Below are 16818 nucleotides of genomic sequence, written 5' to 3' on the forward strand. Positions count from 1 at the left end.
CTGACTAATCCATTTTCTCAAATTTAGCAAATAAAAGCTTACTATAATGTGCCACCATTATAAAATCTCATTCTAAAAATGGAAAACATATTTGACTATGTAAGAGTTGCTTCATTATATAGTATTCTCTTCTACTTGTTTATGAAAAATTATACCATAAGCACATTTGAAAGCTTACCTTGAGTGACTGTTTTGAGAACAATTAAAGTTGATAAAAATCTCAATGGTAAATTGGAGCTCTTAAAGAAAGCAGCTGTCTTTGGTTTATTCTCCACTGAATGGTCTAAAGAATTATCCTGAATTCCCTTAGTTACTACTCCTTTGAATATGTCTTCACCCAGTCTCCTCAATGTTGATGTCATAGTTGAATGCTGTTAAAAATATGTATTATCTTAGTATATTTGTCTATATCCATAATATATTTCAAATACTACAATCAAATATAGAAACTAGAAAAAGTCAAATTTTTTCTAATTAAAAAATGGATTAGAAATATACAAAATTAAAAAGTAGTAATTTTACAATCAACTTTTAAAAATTATTTCTGATTACTTTTTTTTTTTTAATTTTTTTTTTTCAACGTTTATTTATTTTTGGGACAGAGAGAGACAGAGCATGAACGGGGGAGGGGCAGAGAGAGAGGGAGACACAGAATCGGAAACAGGCTCCAGGCTCTGAGCCATCAGCCCAGAGCCCGACGCGGGGCTCGAACTCACGGACTGCGAGATCGTGACCTGGCTGAAGTCGGACGCTTAACCGACTGCGCCACCCAGGCGCCCTCTGATTACTTTTCTAAAAGAATGAGCAGTCTGGGGCACCTGGGTGGCTCAGTCAGTTGAGCGTCCAACTCTTGATTTTGGTTCAGGTCATGATCTCACAATTCGTGAGATAGAGCTCCACACATCAGGCTCTGTGCTGCCAGTGCAGTGCCTGCTTGGGATCCTTTCTTTCCCTTTCTCTCTGCCTATCCTCCCACTCACACACACATGCACTCTCTCTCTCAAAATAAATAGACATTCGAAAATAGAAATAAGCAGTCTACAAGAATTAAGAAATTGGAAATGGTACTTTTCTATGAAAAAAATTAGGAAAACTGAGAATTTGAAAATATTTATTTAAGAACATATTATGATATGTTTCTGGCACAGAGAAATCAATTGAGCAGAGAGGTAGACAACTATAGGTTCTTCACTCCTCCAACATTACTGATAAATAGCTTATCGGGTGTGTACCTTACAGTGTTAGCTTATAAAGTGATCATCTAGGGCCTCACTGCTTTACAACTCAGTATGATCATAACCATCACAGTGATTTTGATAACTTTTTTAACAATTGCAGAATAAAATACATGGTTAGAATCATGGATGATTCTCATGGTGAATAAACTAAAGACAATGGGCAAAACACACATACTGGCATAAAAATATTTCTAAAATAACATAAGCTTTTATGATATTCGACATATATATTAAGAACCAAATAAAGGAAAACCATTTCACACTGCTGCAGATGAGGGTACATACCCACACTTTGAAATAACTTAAATATGGGTAACAAGTATTTGTTTAGAATTTCTACATATTAAAATTAAAGAGGTATATGGAGGTTTTATGGGTATCAAAAAACACAATGATTGGGTGGTGAATGGCATAACAGATGCAATCTAATTTATTTAAATATATGGTCAGTAAATTCTAAATCAAAAAAAGGAACCCTCATACACAGTGGATAGGAATGTAAACTGGTATAGCTACAGTGGAAAATAGTAGGGACGTTTTTCAAAAAATTAAAAATAGAAATACCGTATGATCCAGCAATTCTGCTATCAGTTATTTACCCAAAGAAAACAAAAACATTAACTCAAAAAGGTATGTGCACTCCTCTGTTTATTGCAGCATTATTTATAATAGCCAAGATATGGAAGCAACCTAAGTGTCCATCAACAGACAACTGGATAAAAAAGATGTGGCATACACACACACACACACACACACACACACACACACACACACACACAGGAATATTATGCAGTCATAAAAACAGATGAGATTTTGTCATTTGTGACAACATGGATAGACCTAGAGAATATTATGCTAAGTGAAATAATACTGAGAAACACAAATAGCATCTGATTTCATTCATAATGTAGAATCAAAAACAAACAAACAAACAAACAAACAAAAAGAATCAACCTTCAAATACAGAGAACAAATTGATGGTTGCTGGAGGGAAGGACAAAATGGGTAAAGGAAGTGGGAGATATAAACTTCCAGTTATGGAAGGAATAAGTCCTAGGAATAAAAAGCACAGCACTGGAATATAGTCAAGGATACTGTAATGTGTTATATGGTGACAGTAGGTAGCTAATATTTGTTGTAGAGCATAGAATAACATATATAAAAGTTGAATCACTATGTTGTATACCCAAAACTAATATAAGACTGTGTGTCAATTGCAGTCAAATGAAAAACCATTTTAAATAAGCTTTTAATATCATTAGGAAAAGATAATACATATATGTTTTAAAACCTTGGTATAAAAATAGATGAAAATACTAGAAATTCTAGAAGTTTCTTGATGCCTCATATTTCCCAGACTTGCAGCTGAAAGAGCTGGCAACCTGGAAACTGCAGACAAAAAAGCCCCAACATAAGCCTGCTCTCTCTAGCCAAAGGGCTAAGAAAAGAGCAGCTTTGCAAGACAAGAAACTTTTAAACAAAACCACAATTCAGCCAAACACCACAGAAAAATCTGTGGTCCAATATCCGCTTAGATGAACAAAATTTCAAGGACAGCCTACACTTTCCAGGAAAGCCTAAAACCAGGCAGTAACAAAGTGTCCAGGAAGGCCATGTGAGGGGTAGTAATGAGGCACTCCCATCCCTCCCAGTTAGGGAGGTATCTCAGTGAAGGCCTAATGGGGAATCAGAACTCCTACTTAAGTTGGCAATAAAGAGGAGCCACCCTGTATTTCCTCTCTGCAGGAGCAGTGTCAAAGCCAGATAAACAGAGATCCAAAGTTTTATAATACCAAAATGTCCAGTTTTCAATAAAAAAATCACTAATCACACGAAGAACCAGGAAGATCTTAAACGGAATGAAAATCAGTAATTGGCAATACCAATAGCACAAAGATGTTAGAATTATCTGACAAACAGGGGCAGTTGGGTGGCTCAGTTGGTTAAATGTCCAACTTCGGCTCAGGTCATGATCTCACGGTTCATGAGTTCAAACCCAGAGTTGGGCTCTATGCTAACAGCTCAAACCTTGGAGCCTGCTTCAGATTTTGTGTCTCCCTCTCTCTACCCCTCCCCTGCTCGTGCTCAGTCTCTCTCTCAAAAAAATAAACATTAAAAATTTTTTTAAAAAATTATCTGACATTTTAAAGCAGCCGTGATAAAATTAGTAATTATGCATTTAAAAAAAAGAAAAATAGAAAACTTATCAAAGAAATGGAAATCCTTACCAGAGAAAATATAAAGAACCAAATGGAAATTTTATAACTGAAAATACATTAACCAAAATAAAAAACCAATAGGTTAAACAGCTGAATGGAGAACACAAGGAAATAATTGGTTAACTGGAAAATAAAACAACTGAATTTACCCAATCTGAACAACATAAAAAAAAAAAAAAAAAACTGGAGGGAATAATAAACAGAAATTCAAGGAACTGAGGAACTAAAACAAAATATTTAACCATCATGTCAATCAGAATCCTGAAAAGAAAAAAAAAATCAGGGGGGACTGAAAAAATATTTGAAGAAATAATGGCTGAAAACTTCCCACATTTAGGGGCAAAAAAAAATCTAGACACTGAAGAAGGTGACCAAACCCCAGAAAGTAATCAAGTAATCCAAAGTAATCAAGCCAAATTAATCAAATCCAAGATACATCATAGCCAATTTGTGAAAACTAAAGAAAAAGAAAAAAATTGAGAGCAGTAACAGAGAAATTAACATATATGAAGAAAACAATTCAAGTAACAGTGGATTTCTTATTGTAAAGCCATGAAAATTGGCTAAAAGAAATTAGCACACATTTTTCAAGTATTATAAGAAAATAACTATCATCTCAAAACCCCATGCCCAGTGAAAATATCCTTCAGGAATGAAGAGGAAACTAGGACATTCTAAGATGAAGTAAAACTAAAACAATTTGTTAACAGCAGACCTCTTCTAAAAGACTGCCTGAAAGAAGTTCTCAATGGTGAAATGAAATAATAAAAGAAGGAACCCTATAATATCTGGAAAGAAGAAAGAACACAGTAAGCAAAAAATATGGGCAAATTCTGAGTTTTATGTTTGACAGTAGAAGCAAAAATAGTAACACTGTCTAATGTGATTCTAAATGTATGTAGAAGAAATATTAGCACAGTAGTATTATAGAGGGGGTTAATTAAGGGATGAAAAGGCAAGGTTTCTCTATTTTAGTCAAACTGACGAAATGAAAACACCAGTAGACTATGGTAAATTATTTATATACAATGTGCTACCTAGAAAAACTAATAAAAAAGCTATAAAAGGAGAAATACTCAAAATTCTATAAATGAACCAAAATGGAGTTTTAAAAAATGTTCAAGTAACCCATAGGAAAGCAGGGGGAAAAACCCAGAGAAATGAAAAAGAGAAATGAAAACAAACAGTAAACACAAAATAAAGTCAACAAACTTAAACCCTAACATATCAATAACTACATTAAATATAAATGGCCTAAATATACCAATTAGAACACAGAACTTGATAAAGTTGAGTAAAAAGAAAATCTAGCTATATGCTATCTATAAAAAACTCATTTCAAATATAACATTACAAGTAGGTCAAAATTAAAAAATAGAAAAGGACATTATAAAACTAAAGAAAGCAGAGTGGTTGGTCATATTAATATCAGAAAATAGATCTCAGAGCAAGGTTAATTACCAGGTACAGAGAGAGACATTACATAACGAAAAAAGAGTCAATCCACTAAAAAGACAGAACAAGCTTAAATTTATATGTGCAAAGCAACAGAGTTGCAAAATATATGAGGCAAAAAAATGATAATACCAAATAGGACAAATATATAAATTCACAATTATAGGGGCGTCTGGGTGGCGCAGTCGGTTAAGCGTCCGACTTCAGCCAGGTCACGATCTTGTGGTCCGGGAGTTCGAGCCCTGCGTCAGGCTCTGGGCTGATGGCTCAGAGCCTGGAGCCTGTTTCCGATTCTGTGTCTCCCTCTCTCTCTGCCCCTCCCCCGTTCATGCTCTGTCTCTCTCTGTCCCAAAAATAAATAAACGTTGAAAAAAAAATTAAAAAAAAAAAAATTCACAATTATAGCTGAAGACTTCACTGAACACTTGATACAACTGGACAGAATATTAACAAGGACCTAAACTAATTCTAAAATACCATCAACCAGTAGAATCAAATCCACATTTATAGAACACTCCACACAACAACAGCAGACTACATATCTTCAGCAAAACAACATCAACAATACAACCAAACCCCAAAAAACAGAAAGGTAAAAGCGAGATCTATGACAAACTTCTAAATAAATCATGGGTCAAGAGGATGTTTGAAGGGAACTTTTAAAAATACATTAAATTGAAAGTAAATGAAAATGGAACATATCAAAATTTGTGGGATACAGTTAAAGCAGTGCTGAAAGAAAAACAGGACTAAAAATATCACTATGTTAGAAAAAAAAGGAAGTCCCAAATCAATAATCTGAGTTTTTACCTCAGTAACCTAAAAAACAACAAAATAAATCCAAAGCAAACAGAAGATAGGAAATAATAAAGATGAGATAAAAATGAAAACTACAAAACAAAGAGATAATCCTTTGGGGAAAAAAAATCAATAAAACAAACAAATTTCTGTCAAGAAAGCCAAAAAAAAGTGACACAGTATCAATACCAGGAACGAAAGAGAGGGCATCACTACCAACACTGAGAACATCAAAAGGATAAGAGAATATTATGAAAAATTTTACACATATATATTTAACAGCTTAGACAAAATGGGTCATTCAATTCCTTGAAAAGCACACACTTCTATAAATCACTTATATGAATCACCTATTAGAATATCCTTATAACTATTAAGGAACTTGAATCTCCCAAAAAAAGACATATTCAGGCTGAGTTTCATAGAAGAATTCTACCAGATGTCTGAATAAAAATGAACACTAATTCTATCTAATTTCTTTTAGAAAAGTAAGAGGATGGTACAATTCCCAATAAATTTTATGAACATAGTATGACCCTGATACAAAACCAAAGACAGTATAAAATAAAACTGTAAATCAATACCCCTAATGAATATAGATAGGAAACTCTTTAACAAAATATCAGGAAAGAGAATTCAGCAAATATAAAAAGAATATACAACATGGCCAAGTGGGGTTTATTTTAGGAACACATGACTAGCTCAGTATTTGAAAGCCATTTGAAAGCCACATTATCAGGTTAAAGAAAAAAAATCACATGATCCTATCAGTAAATACAAAAATCCATTTAAAAAACATTTTAACACTCATTCATGATTATAAAAACTCAAAAATAGTAATAGAGGGGAACTAAACTTGATAAAAAGCATCTATAAAACTATAGCTAATATTAATAGCGAAAGGACTATTTTCCCCTAAGATCAAGAACAAGCCAATGACTTCCATTATCATTCATATTCACCATAGTCCTAGATATTGTAGCTTATGAAACAAAAATTGAAAGCATATAGTCAAAAAAGGAAAACAAGAAAACTTTCTTATTCATAGATGCATGACTATATACAAAATCCCAAAGAATCTTCAAGAAAACTCCTAAAACTAATAAGATTATGGTCATAGGATACAAAATGAACAACAGGGACAACAAAATTTTAAAAATACCAACTTTAACCACTCAAAAACACTAAATATGCAGCTGAAAATCTAACAAATAATGGACAGGAATTCTATGCTTAAAACTACATAACATGGATGAAAGAAATCAACTTTCTAAAAAAATGGAGAAATCATGTTTCTGAACTGGAACACCCAACACTGTAAAGACGCCAATTTTTCTTAAATTTGTATACAGGCTAATGCAATTTGTATCAAAACCTCAGCAAGATATTTTGTAGATAGTGAAGATTATTCTAAAATGTATAAGTAAAGGCAAAGAAACTATTTATAAACATTTTTGAAAAACAGGAAAATGAGGGGGCACCTGGGTGGCTCAGTCCATTTAGTGTCCAATTTCAGCTCAGGTCATGATCTCGCAGTTTGTGAGTTTGAGCCCCATATCAGGCTCTGTGCTAACAGCTCGAGGCCTGGAGCCTGCTTCTGATTCTGTGTCTCCCTCTCTCTCTCTCTGCCCCTCCACTGCTCATGCTCACTCTCTCTCTTTCTCTCTCTCTCTCAAAAATAACCAAACATTAAAAAAAAATTTTTTTAATTAAATAAAAGAAAAACAGGAATATGGGGAAAAAATCAAACTACTCAACTTCAAAACATATTTTATTTTTTTCTTTTCCTGAAATTTATTGTCAAATTGGTTTCTATACAACACCCAGTGCTCATCCCAACAGGTGCCCTCCTCAATGCCCAACACCCACTTTTCCCTCCCTCCCACCCCCCATCAACCGTCAGTTTATTCTCAGTCTTTAAGAGACTCATGTTTTGGCTCTCTCCCTCGCTCTTTTTTTTTTTTTTCTCAAAACATATTTTAAAATTATAGTAATCAGGGGCGCCTGGGTGGCGCAGTCGGTTAAGCGTCCGACTTCAGCCAGGTCACGATCTCGCGGTCTGTGAGTTCGAGCCCCGCGTCGGGCTCTGGGCTGATGGCTCAGAGCCTGGAGCCTGTTTCCGATTCTGTGTCTCCCTCTCTCTCTGCCCCTCCCCCGTTCATGCTCTGTCTCTCTCTGTCCCAAAATAAATAAACGTTGAAAAAAAAAATAAAAAAAAAATAAAAAAAAATAAAATTATAGTAATCAACAGTATGGAACTGGCGAAGGAACAGACATACAGATACATGGACATAACAGAGAATCAAGAAAGAAGCCCACATAATTATTCCCAACTGACAAAGGTGCAGAGGAAGGAAAGCCTTTTCAGTAAAAGGTGCTAGAGCAACTGGACATTTACAGGCAAAAATGTAATCTTGATCTAAGTCTCACACCTCATACAAAATTAACTCAAACTGTACACGGACTTAAATGTAGAAAATGCAAACGTAGAAAATTTTAAGAAAAAAACCAGGAGAACACAATTTAGGGTTAGGCAAAAAATCCTTACACTTGACCCCAAAAGCAACATCCACAAAAGGAAAAACCAGTTCACTGGAAATCATCAAAATTTAAAGCTCTGCAAAAGACCTTGGTTGGATGAAAATACAAGCTACAAAAAAAGAAAAATAGTATTTCCAAATGACATATCCAACAAAGGACTAGTACCTAAAGTATGTAAACAAGTCTCAAAACAACGGAAGACAAATAATCCAATTAGAGAATGGGCAAAAGACAGTAACATACTGAAGAGGATATACATTTGGAAAGCAAACACATGAGAAGATACGTTTAGCCACTGGAGAGATGCAAATGAAAACTCCAATGAGAAAACAATACTACCAGAATGGTGAAAATAAAAAATAGTAACAACATAGTGGTGCCTGGGTGACTCAGTCAGTTAAGCTTCTGACTCTTCGTTTTGGCTCAGGTCATGATCTCACAGTTGGTGGGTCCAAGCTCCTTGTCAGGCTCCACACCGCTCCTGCAGAGCCTGCTTGGGATTTTCTGTTTGCCTCTCTCTGCCCCTCCCCTGCTTGCAATCTCTCTCTCTAAAATTAAAAAAAAAAAAAACGTAAAATAAAATAACAAAACAAATAAAATAAAATATAAAATAAAAAATAAAACTTAAAAAAATAATAAAAACACTAAATGCTGGTGAGGTCATGGAGAAACTAGATCACTCATATATTCTGGTAAGAGCATAAAATAATAAAATCACTCTTAAAATTTGGCAGTTTATTAAAAAAATTAAACATGGAGCTACCATACAACAACTACACCCTTGGACATTTATCCTAGAGGAATAAAAACTATTTATACACAAAAACCTCCACATAAATGTTTACAGCATTTATAATGGTTAAAAACCAGTTTCCTTTAACCAATGAATGGTTAAAATGTGGTATATTCCTATCATGGAATCAATAAAAAGAAATGCCACAACTTAAATAGATCTCCAGCAAATTATGCTAAGTAAAAAAAGTCAATCTTAAGGGGTTACATACTATATAATTCCACTCATATAACATTTGTGAAATGACAAAATCATAGAAATGGAAGTTTGTGGCTGGAGGGATTAAAGAGGGGGTAGACCAGGAGGAAAGTGGGTATTGCTATAAAAATGCAACATGAGAACTTCTGATTTCTGGTTAGGCAGGTAAGGGGGTTGGAAGTTATCACTCCATCCTAACAAAAGTAAAAAGCTGAACAACTGAAAAATTAAACTTTCTTAGATCCAACAGAAGTGAGAACACAGGGCAAAGCCCAAATTTGGAGACAGACAGGTGAATACAGAGAATTACAGCTTACTGCAGCAGAAACCCATGAGCTGAAATCTCTGTGGGAACTGGTACCAGGGTAGGAAAATATGAACCATAACCAAAAATTGCTGGAGTGCTTGCTTCGGCAGCACATATACTAAAATTGGAACAATACAGAAAAGATTAGCATGGCCCCTGAGTATGGATGGCATGCAAATTCATGAAGTGTGCCATATTTAAAAAAAGGAAAAAGAAAAGAAAACTGCTGGAGGCCCAATGTGAACAAGTCTGAGAGTTAAAAATGCTGGCTGTGGCCAGTCACAAGGGAGTTCTCAGATTTTGTTGGTTTTAGATGAGGAGCTCTAACAGTTCTCACAGTGAAGACTAGAGAAAAATCCCCTCATGCTTCAGGTAGGGGGGGTAAAAAAGTAACCATTTGGAAATATGACACAATTTTGTCCTTGTTAAAAAGATCTGTCCTCAAGAGAAACTACCTTACCAGAGCTTAACCTACTGAGATTTTATAAGAGTCTAACAGACCTAGCAGAAAGGAAATACGAAACTCCAGCCCACTCTAGCAATCCTGCCCCACCTCATGGGGAGAAAAACTGAGAGGCATTTATGAAGTTAATAGCCCCGAGACACAAGCTCACCAAATGACTGAGACTGAATTACACAACTACAGAACACTTCCCCTTCCCACACATCTTACAATAGTATTGAAGGCTCATTTACAGCAGTCACTTTTACATAGTACATCATGTCCAGATAACAAGAAAAAATTACAAGCCATGCTAAAAGGCAAAAAACACAGTGTGAAAAGACAGAGCAAACTTCAGAATCAGACTCAAATATGGTAGAAATGCTGGAATAATCAAAGAATTTAAAACAACTATGATTAATATTCTAAGAGCTCTAATGAAACAAGTAGACAACAGAGAGCAGAGAGATGGAAACTCTAAGAAAGAATCAAAAGAAATAACAGAGGGGCACCTGGGTGGCTCAGTCAGTTAAGCGTCTGACTCTTGATTTTGGCTCAGGTCATGATCTCACGGTTCTTGAGATTGAGCCCAGTGTTGGGCTCTGTGCTGATAGTGTAGAGCCTCCTTGGAATTCTCTCTCTCCCTCTCTCTCTGTACCCCCCCAAAATAAATAAATTAAACCCAAAAAAACAAAAATACTAGAGATCAGAAACACTGTAAATGCAGAATGCTTTTGGTGGGCTCATTAGTAGACGAGACACAGACAAAGAAATAATATCTAAGTCTGAAGGCACATCAACAGAAATTGGAACACAAGGAGGAAAACCCAAACTGGAAAAAATGGAACAGAATATCCAAAAATTATGAGACAATTACAAAAGGTGCAACACATGGGTAATGAAAATACCAGAAGGAAAATAAACAAAGGAATAAAATAAATATTTGAAGTGGGGATCCTAGGTGGCTCAGCTGGTGAAGCATCCCACTTGGGCTCAGGTCATGATCTCACGACTTGTGAGTTTGAGCCCCACATTGGGTGATCTTGAGCCCTGCTTCTGGTGACCTTGAGCCCTGCTCTGGGCTCTGCATTCTGTCTCCTCTCTCTCTGCACTTCCTGGGATTCTTCCTCTGCCCCTCACTCACTCACACACTCTCAAAAAAAAAAAAAAAAAAAAAAATATATATATATATATGGAGCAGTAATGACAGAATTTCCTCCAAATTAACACAAGAAACAAACCCCACAAAACCAGGAAGCTCAGAGAACACCTAAGAGGATAAATACCACACACATAAAAATGCATTAAGGCATATCATATTCAAACTTCAGAAAATAAAAGCTTTTTTTAAAAATCTTGATAGAAGCCAAAAGAGAAAAAAAGTTATTTACAGAGAAGCAAAGAATTACATCCAAAGTCTCCTCAAAAACCATGTAAGCATGAAGAAAATATAATGAAATGTTTAAAATGCTGAGGAAAAAACCCCACCATACTCTGAAATTATCTACATACTCTGAAATTATCTATCAAAAATAAAGGAAAAATAAAGATTTTCTCACACCAACAAAAATTGAGGGATTCTGTTACTGAAAGTAATATTAATAAAAGTTATTTAGAGACAAGGAAAATTATATAGCTTAGAAACCTGGATGTACATAAAGAGCATTAGAGAAGGAATAAGTGCTTTTATTTGTTATTAACTGATCTAACAGATAAGTTTTTTGAAAACAATAGCAACAATGTGTTGGATTATGGATGCCTGTGTGTCTGTGAGCATGTGCATGTGTGCCTGTGTATGTGTGTATACACAATTGTATTATTGATCATTGTATCATAGACATAGATATAGATATATACGTTTATGTAGGTTAATGTGTAATGAAATGAATGACAGGAATTATACAAGGGAATAAGAGACAGGAGGAAGACATCAGCAGTATTTTGTTATAGTAGTCCCCCCTTATCACGGGACATGTGTTCCAAGACCACAGTGGATATCCGAAACCATGGACAGTACCAAACCTTTTATATACTGCATCTTTTCCTATACATACATACCTATGATAAAGTTTAATTTATAAGTTATGCACAGTAAGAGGTTAACAATAATAAAACAGATTACAACAACATACCATAATAAAAGTTGTATGAATGTGGCCTCTCTCTCTCCCTCAAAATATCTTATTTGTACTGTACTCACCCTTATGGTAATATTGTAGATGCTAAAATGTCTATAGGATGAGACAAAGTGAGGTAAATGATATAGACATTGTGACCCTACTTAGCATTAGACTATTACTGACCTTTGACAATACTTCAGAAGGAGGATCATCTGCTTCCAGACTTTGGTTTACCATGGGTAACTGAAATCGCAGGTAAGGTGAGTCTACTGTATTATAAGATACTCACACTACACGTAAAGCTGTATAGTGTAATTTGAAAGTGGATTTAGAGTAGTTCTAAGTGTATATTGCAAAGTCAGGGCAACCACTAAAAAATGTAAAAAAAGAAGTACAACTGAAGGCTAAGAAAGAAGGGAAAGTTAGAAGCATATAAAAGGTCCAATTAAAACCACAAAAGGCAGGAAAAGACTGAGAGAAACAAACAGGAACAAAGAATAATTGTCAATAAATAAAAAACAGTGACAACTATGGTAGATATTAATCCAACAATATCAATAATCACTTTCAATATCAACAGTCAAAATATACCAATTAAAAGAGATTATCAGACTAAATCAAAATACAAGACCCACATTGTCGACAAGAAACCCACTTTATTTTTTTTTTATTTTTTATTTTTTAAGAAACCCACTTTAAATATAAAGACAAATACAGATTGAAAGTAAATGGATAGAAAGATATACCATGCAAACACTAATCAAAAGCTAGCTGGAATAACTATATTAATTTCAGACAAAACAGACCTCAGAGCAAGGAAAGTTACCAGGGAAAGAAAGGCATTACACAATAATAAAGGGGTCAATTCTCCATGAGTGTGTAAGATGCTAGATACAATAAATACATTTTAGATACCACACTAAAGGCATGATGCACAAAAAATAACTGAGAAATTGGACTTCATTAAAATTAAAAACCACTCTGTCAAGAGAATGAGAAATGAGAAACATATTGGGAGGAGAAAATATCTGCAAAGACACATCTGATAAAGAACTGTTATCCAAAATTTAGAAAGAATTCTAAAAACGCTATTGTAAGAAAACCCAATTTAAAAAATGGGCAAAAGAACCTGGAAACCTCACCAGAGAAGATATACAGATGGAAAATCAGCATATGAAAAGATGCCCAACAGTATGTCATTAGGGAATTGCAAATTAAAAGGAGACTTGACTCTACACCAATTAGAACAGCCAAAACCCAAAGCACTGACAACACCAAATGTTGATGAGGATGTGGAGCAACAGAAACTCTCATTCACTGCTGGTAAAATGCAAAATGGTATAGCCACTTTGGAAGGCAGCTTACAGTTTTTCAAAAAAATTAAACATACCCTTACCATATCTATCTAACAATTGTGCTCCTTGGTATTTACCCAAAGGAATTGAAAATTAATGTCACACAAATCCTGCACATGGATGTTTACATTATTCATACGTGCCAAAACTTGGAAGCAATCAAGAGATCCTTCAGTAGGTGAATGGATAAACCGTGGTACATACAGACAACGGAGTGTTACTCAGCACTGAAAGAAATGAGCTATCAAACCAAGAAAAGACATGGAGGAATCTTAAATACATACTGCTAAGTGAAAGAAGCCAATCTGAAAAGGCGACATACAGAATAACTATATGATATTCTGTAAAGGGCAAAGCTATGACATTATGTAAAAAGCAAAGAGTAAAAGGATTAGTGGTCTGCAGGAATTAGGGGCGAGGGAGGTATAAATAGGCAGAGCACAGAGGAATTTTAGGGAAAACTATTTTTAGTATCAAATTATTCTATAAATGATGGTCACATACCATTATATTTTTGTCAAAACTCAGAGAATGTAAAAACACCAAAGTGAACTCTAATGTAAGGTATGGACTTGGAGTGGAAGGACATACCAAGATAGGTTCATCAAGTGTAACAAATTGTAACAATTTGTAACAAATTCTGTTGCAGGAAGCTGATAGTGTGGTAAGCAGTACATATGTGGGGTCAGGGAGTATAAGGGGAATTTCTGTGCTCAATTTTACTGTGAACCCAAATATTTATACACACACACACACACACACACACACACACACACACACACACACACATACATAAAAAAAGCAACATGAAGAATCTCTATGGTGATATAGAACTCCTACTATTTTGACTACTATCAATTGTGGCTGTGATATTGTACTAGTTTTTCAAGATGTTACCATTGGGGGAAAGTGGGTTAGGGACACAAGTGATTTCTCTGTAGTAGTTGTTATTACTGAGTGAATCTACTATTATGTCAAAATACAAAGCTTAATTTTTAAAAAGTACATGAACTCAGAGCCTGGACCCACTTCCAGTTCTGTGTCTCCCTCTCTCTCTGCCCCTCCCCTGCACACATTCTGTCTCTCTCACTCTCAAAAATAAACAAACATTTTTAAAACTTAAAAATAAACATTAAAAAGAATGAAAAAGTATTTGCAATCAGACAACTGTTAAAACTGAAATATTAGAAATCCATCAATGCTGAATAAAGAAACAGGACCGTGGCAAGAATGCTACTTTTCATTAGAAACATAGATGCAGGCTAGTATCTGTCACACACACAGAGTAGGGTGCAGAGTATATATTTGTAGATAAAAATAAACTATAAATTATCTGAAGGAAAATGAGAAGAATATTTGGAAGGAAGATAAAGTAAGATTGCATTCAATTTCTGAGCCTAGCCTTTTGTGGCTGAGAGCATTCAGAAACCATTATACAAACAGCAAAATAAAATTATAAAAAGAAGATAGCAACATTACAAGATCTGATAATCAATATAACTTTGTTTAGTGAGAAATGTAGTTAAGACTAATAAATTAAAAATGATATTCCATGGGGCTGGGGGGTGTGCAAGCACATGTGTGCATTTATGCTCCTGTGTTTACTTGTGCAACACAGAGGCAAAATATATGGAATACCACCTCAGAAAGATATTTTTGCTTAATCTTAATCATCATACTACATAATAATCACATGACTCAATTAATACTACTTAATCATAAGTACCACACTGAGTGATTTAGCTATGTGCTTCTATAATTCCATAGGACCAAGATTACACTACCCAAGCACAAATTCATTTTTCTCCTTTAAGTAAATGAAAGCTATAACAGCATTTATTAATACTAATTAGGGAAATAAAATTTTACAAACCTAATACAGCTCATAGCACAAATGATTACATATGCATGACATAATTTAAATTGAATGAACCCTATATGAACAGATAACATATAGCATTCATTTTATAATATGCTAGAACAATTTTTTTGCTCTGATTAGGCTATTATAAAAATTATTATCTAATTTAGCTAATATGTACTTATTGGCATAAACACAAGAAATCTTACATTTTTATTACCTTCAGTAAAATATGAAATATTATAAAATATAGTGGGGAGGGGGCAGTAGGTTTTAACAATAACCGAACAGTGACACTTATTATATAATTTTGAAACTCAAAAAACAATTTTACATACTGATTAAAATCTACGGCACTGAAAAACAGTATTTATAAAAGGATAAAGAGAAAGTAATGAATAAAGCAGAGAAGGCAAAAAGTTCTGAAATGTAAACAGAACAAAAAACCTGTAAAAGAACAAGATCAAGAAAAATAATTAAAAAACATAGACTATTAATCAATTACCTGTGTTCCAGCATCTAGCTGCCTTAGAGACCAATATATAAATTTTAAAAAAGGCTGATGAAGTTTGGCATTCACAAACGGCATCCACTGTAACTGCTCTGTAATCACAGGCAAAAGCTAAAGATAAAATGATGGAAGATACAAAAGCACAGTAATTTTAGATGTATGAAATCAAATACCACAATTTTCCAAAAATTATCCTTTTTCAAAAGAAAAAGAGTTCTCTAACAAAAACCCTCACTTTGAAACCATAAGCAACACATGTAGAAATATATATTTGAAAATTTAAATACATATATCCCTTAACCCAGCAGCAGTACACTAAGATTTTAAATGAGATGAACCTATTATCTGGACTTTAAAAGATTAAGTAATTTTTTTTTTTTTAATTTTTTTTTTCAACGTTTATTTATTTTTGGGACAGAGAGAGGCAGAACATGAACGGGGGAGGGGCAGAGAGAGAGGGAGACACAGAATCGGAAACAGGCTCCAGGCTCTGAGCCATCAGCCCAGAGCCCCACGCGGGGCTCGAACTCACGGACCGCGAGATCGTGACCTGGCTGAAGTCGGATGCTTAACCGACTGCGCCACCCAGGCGCCCCAAGATTAAGTAATTTTAAGATACACATGTAACCACTAAAAATTATAATGGAATCTGTTATTTTATTTAGATGATAAAAGCGGATTACAAAAAAACAAGTGTAATATGATGCCATTTATGGTTTACATTGAAAAAGATATATGCAAGAATATTTTTTAAAAATACTATAAAATTTTAGCAATTGGGGTAATACTTTCCTCTTAACAGGTGTGACTTGCATAAATAATAGTAATTAATAAAGTCAATTTGTAAAAATAATCAAATGTTTAAAAAAGATGTCTATGGGGCATCTGGGTGGCTCAGCTGGTTAAGCATCCTACTTTGGCCCAGGTCATGATCTCATGGTTCATGAGTTCAAGCCCTGCATCAGGCTCTGTGGTGACAG

General features: G+C 34.6%; 1 protein-coding gene and 1 non-coding gene across 6 annotated transcripts in view; one reads left to right on the forward strand and one right to left on the reverse strand.

Moving 5' to 3' along the window:
- Positions 1–16818, reverse strand: part of CCDC138 (coiled-coil domain containing 138) — a 141566-nt gene that overhangs the window by 66441 nt on the left and 58307 nt on the right. For 4 of the 5 annotated variants that reach the window (XM_030310274.1, XM_030310269.1, XM_030310270.1 and 1 more), the window contains 2 exons: positions 15833–15949; positions 179–371 (listed from right to left, as the gene is read on the reverse strand). In XM_030310274.1, the coding sequence (XP_030166134.1) occupies positions 179–371; positions 15833–15949 (310 nt within the window). The remainder of the gene's footprint in view (positions 1–178; positions 372–15832; positions 15950–16818) is intronic. The other variant, XM_030310271.1, reaches the window with a different exon arrangement.
- LOC115511416 lies at positions 9644–9750 on the forward strand. Its single transcript, XR_003968058.1, has one exon. It is a non-coding gene; the product is annotated as a U6 spliceosomal RNA (small nuclear RNA).

Source organism: Lynx canadensis, chromosome A3 (genome assembly GCF_007474595.2).
Source record: "Lynx canadensis isolate LIC74 chromosome A3, mLynCan4.pri.v2, whole genome shotgun sequence".
NCBI classification, from domain to species: Eukaryota; Metazoa; Chordata; class Mammalia; order Carnivora; family Felidae; genus Lynx; species Lynx canadensis.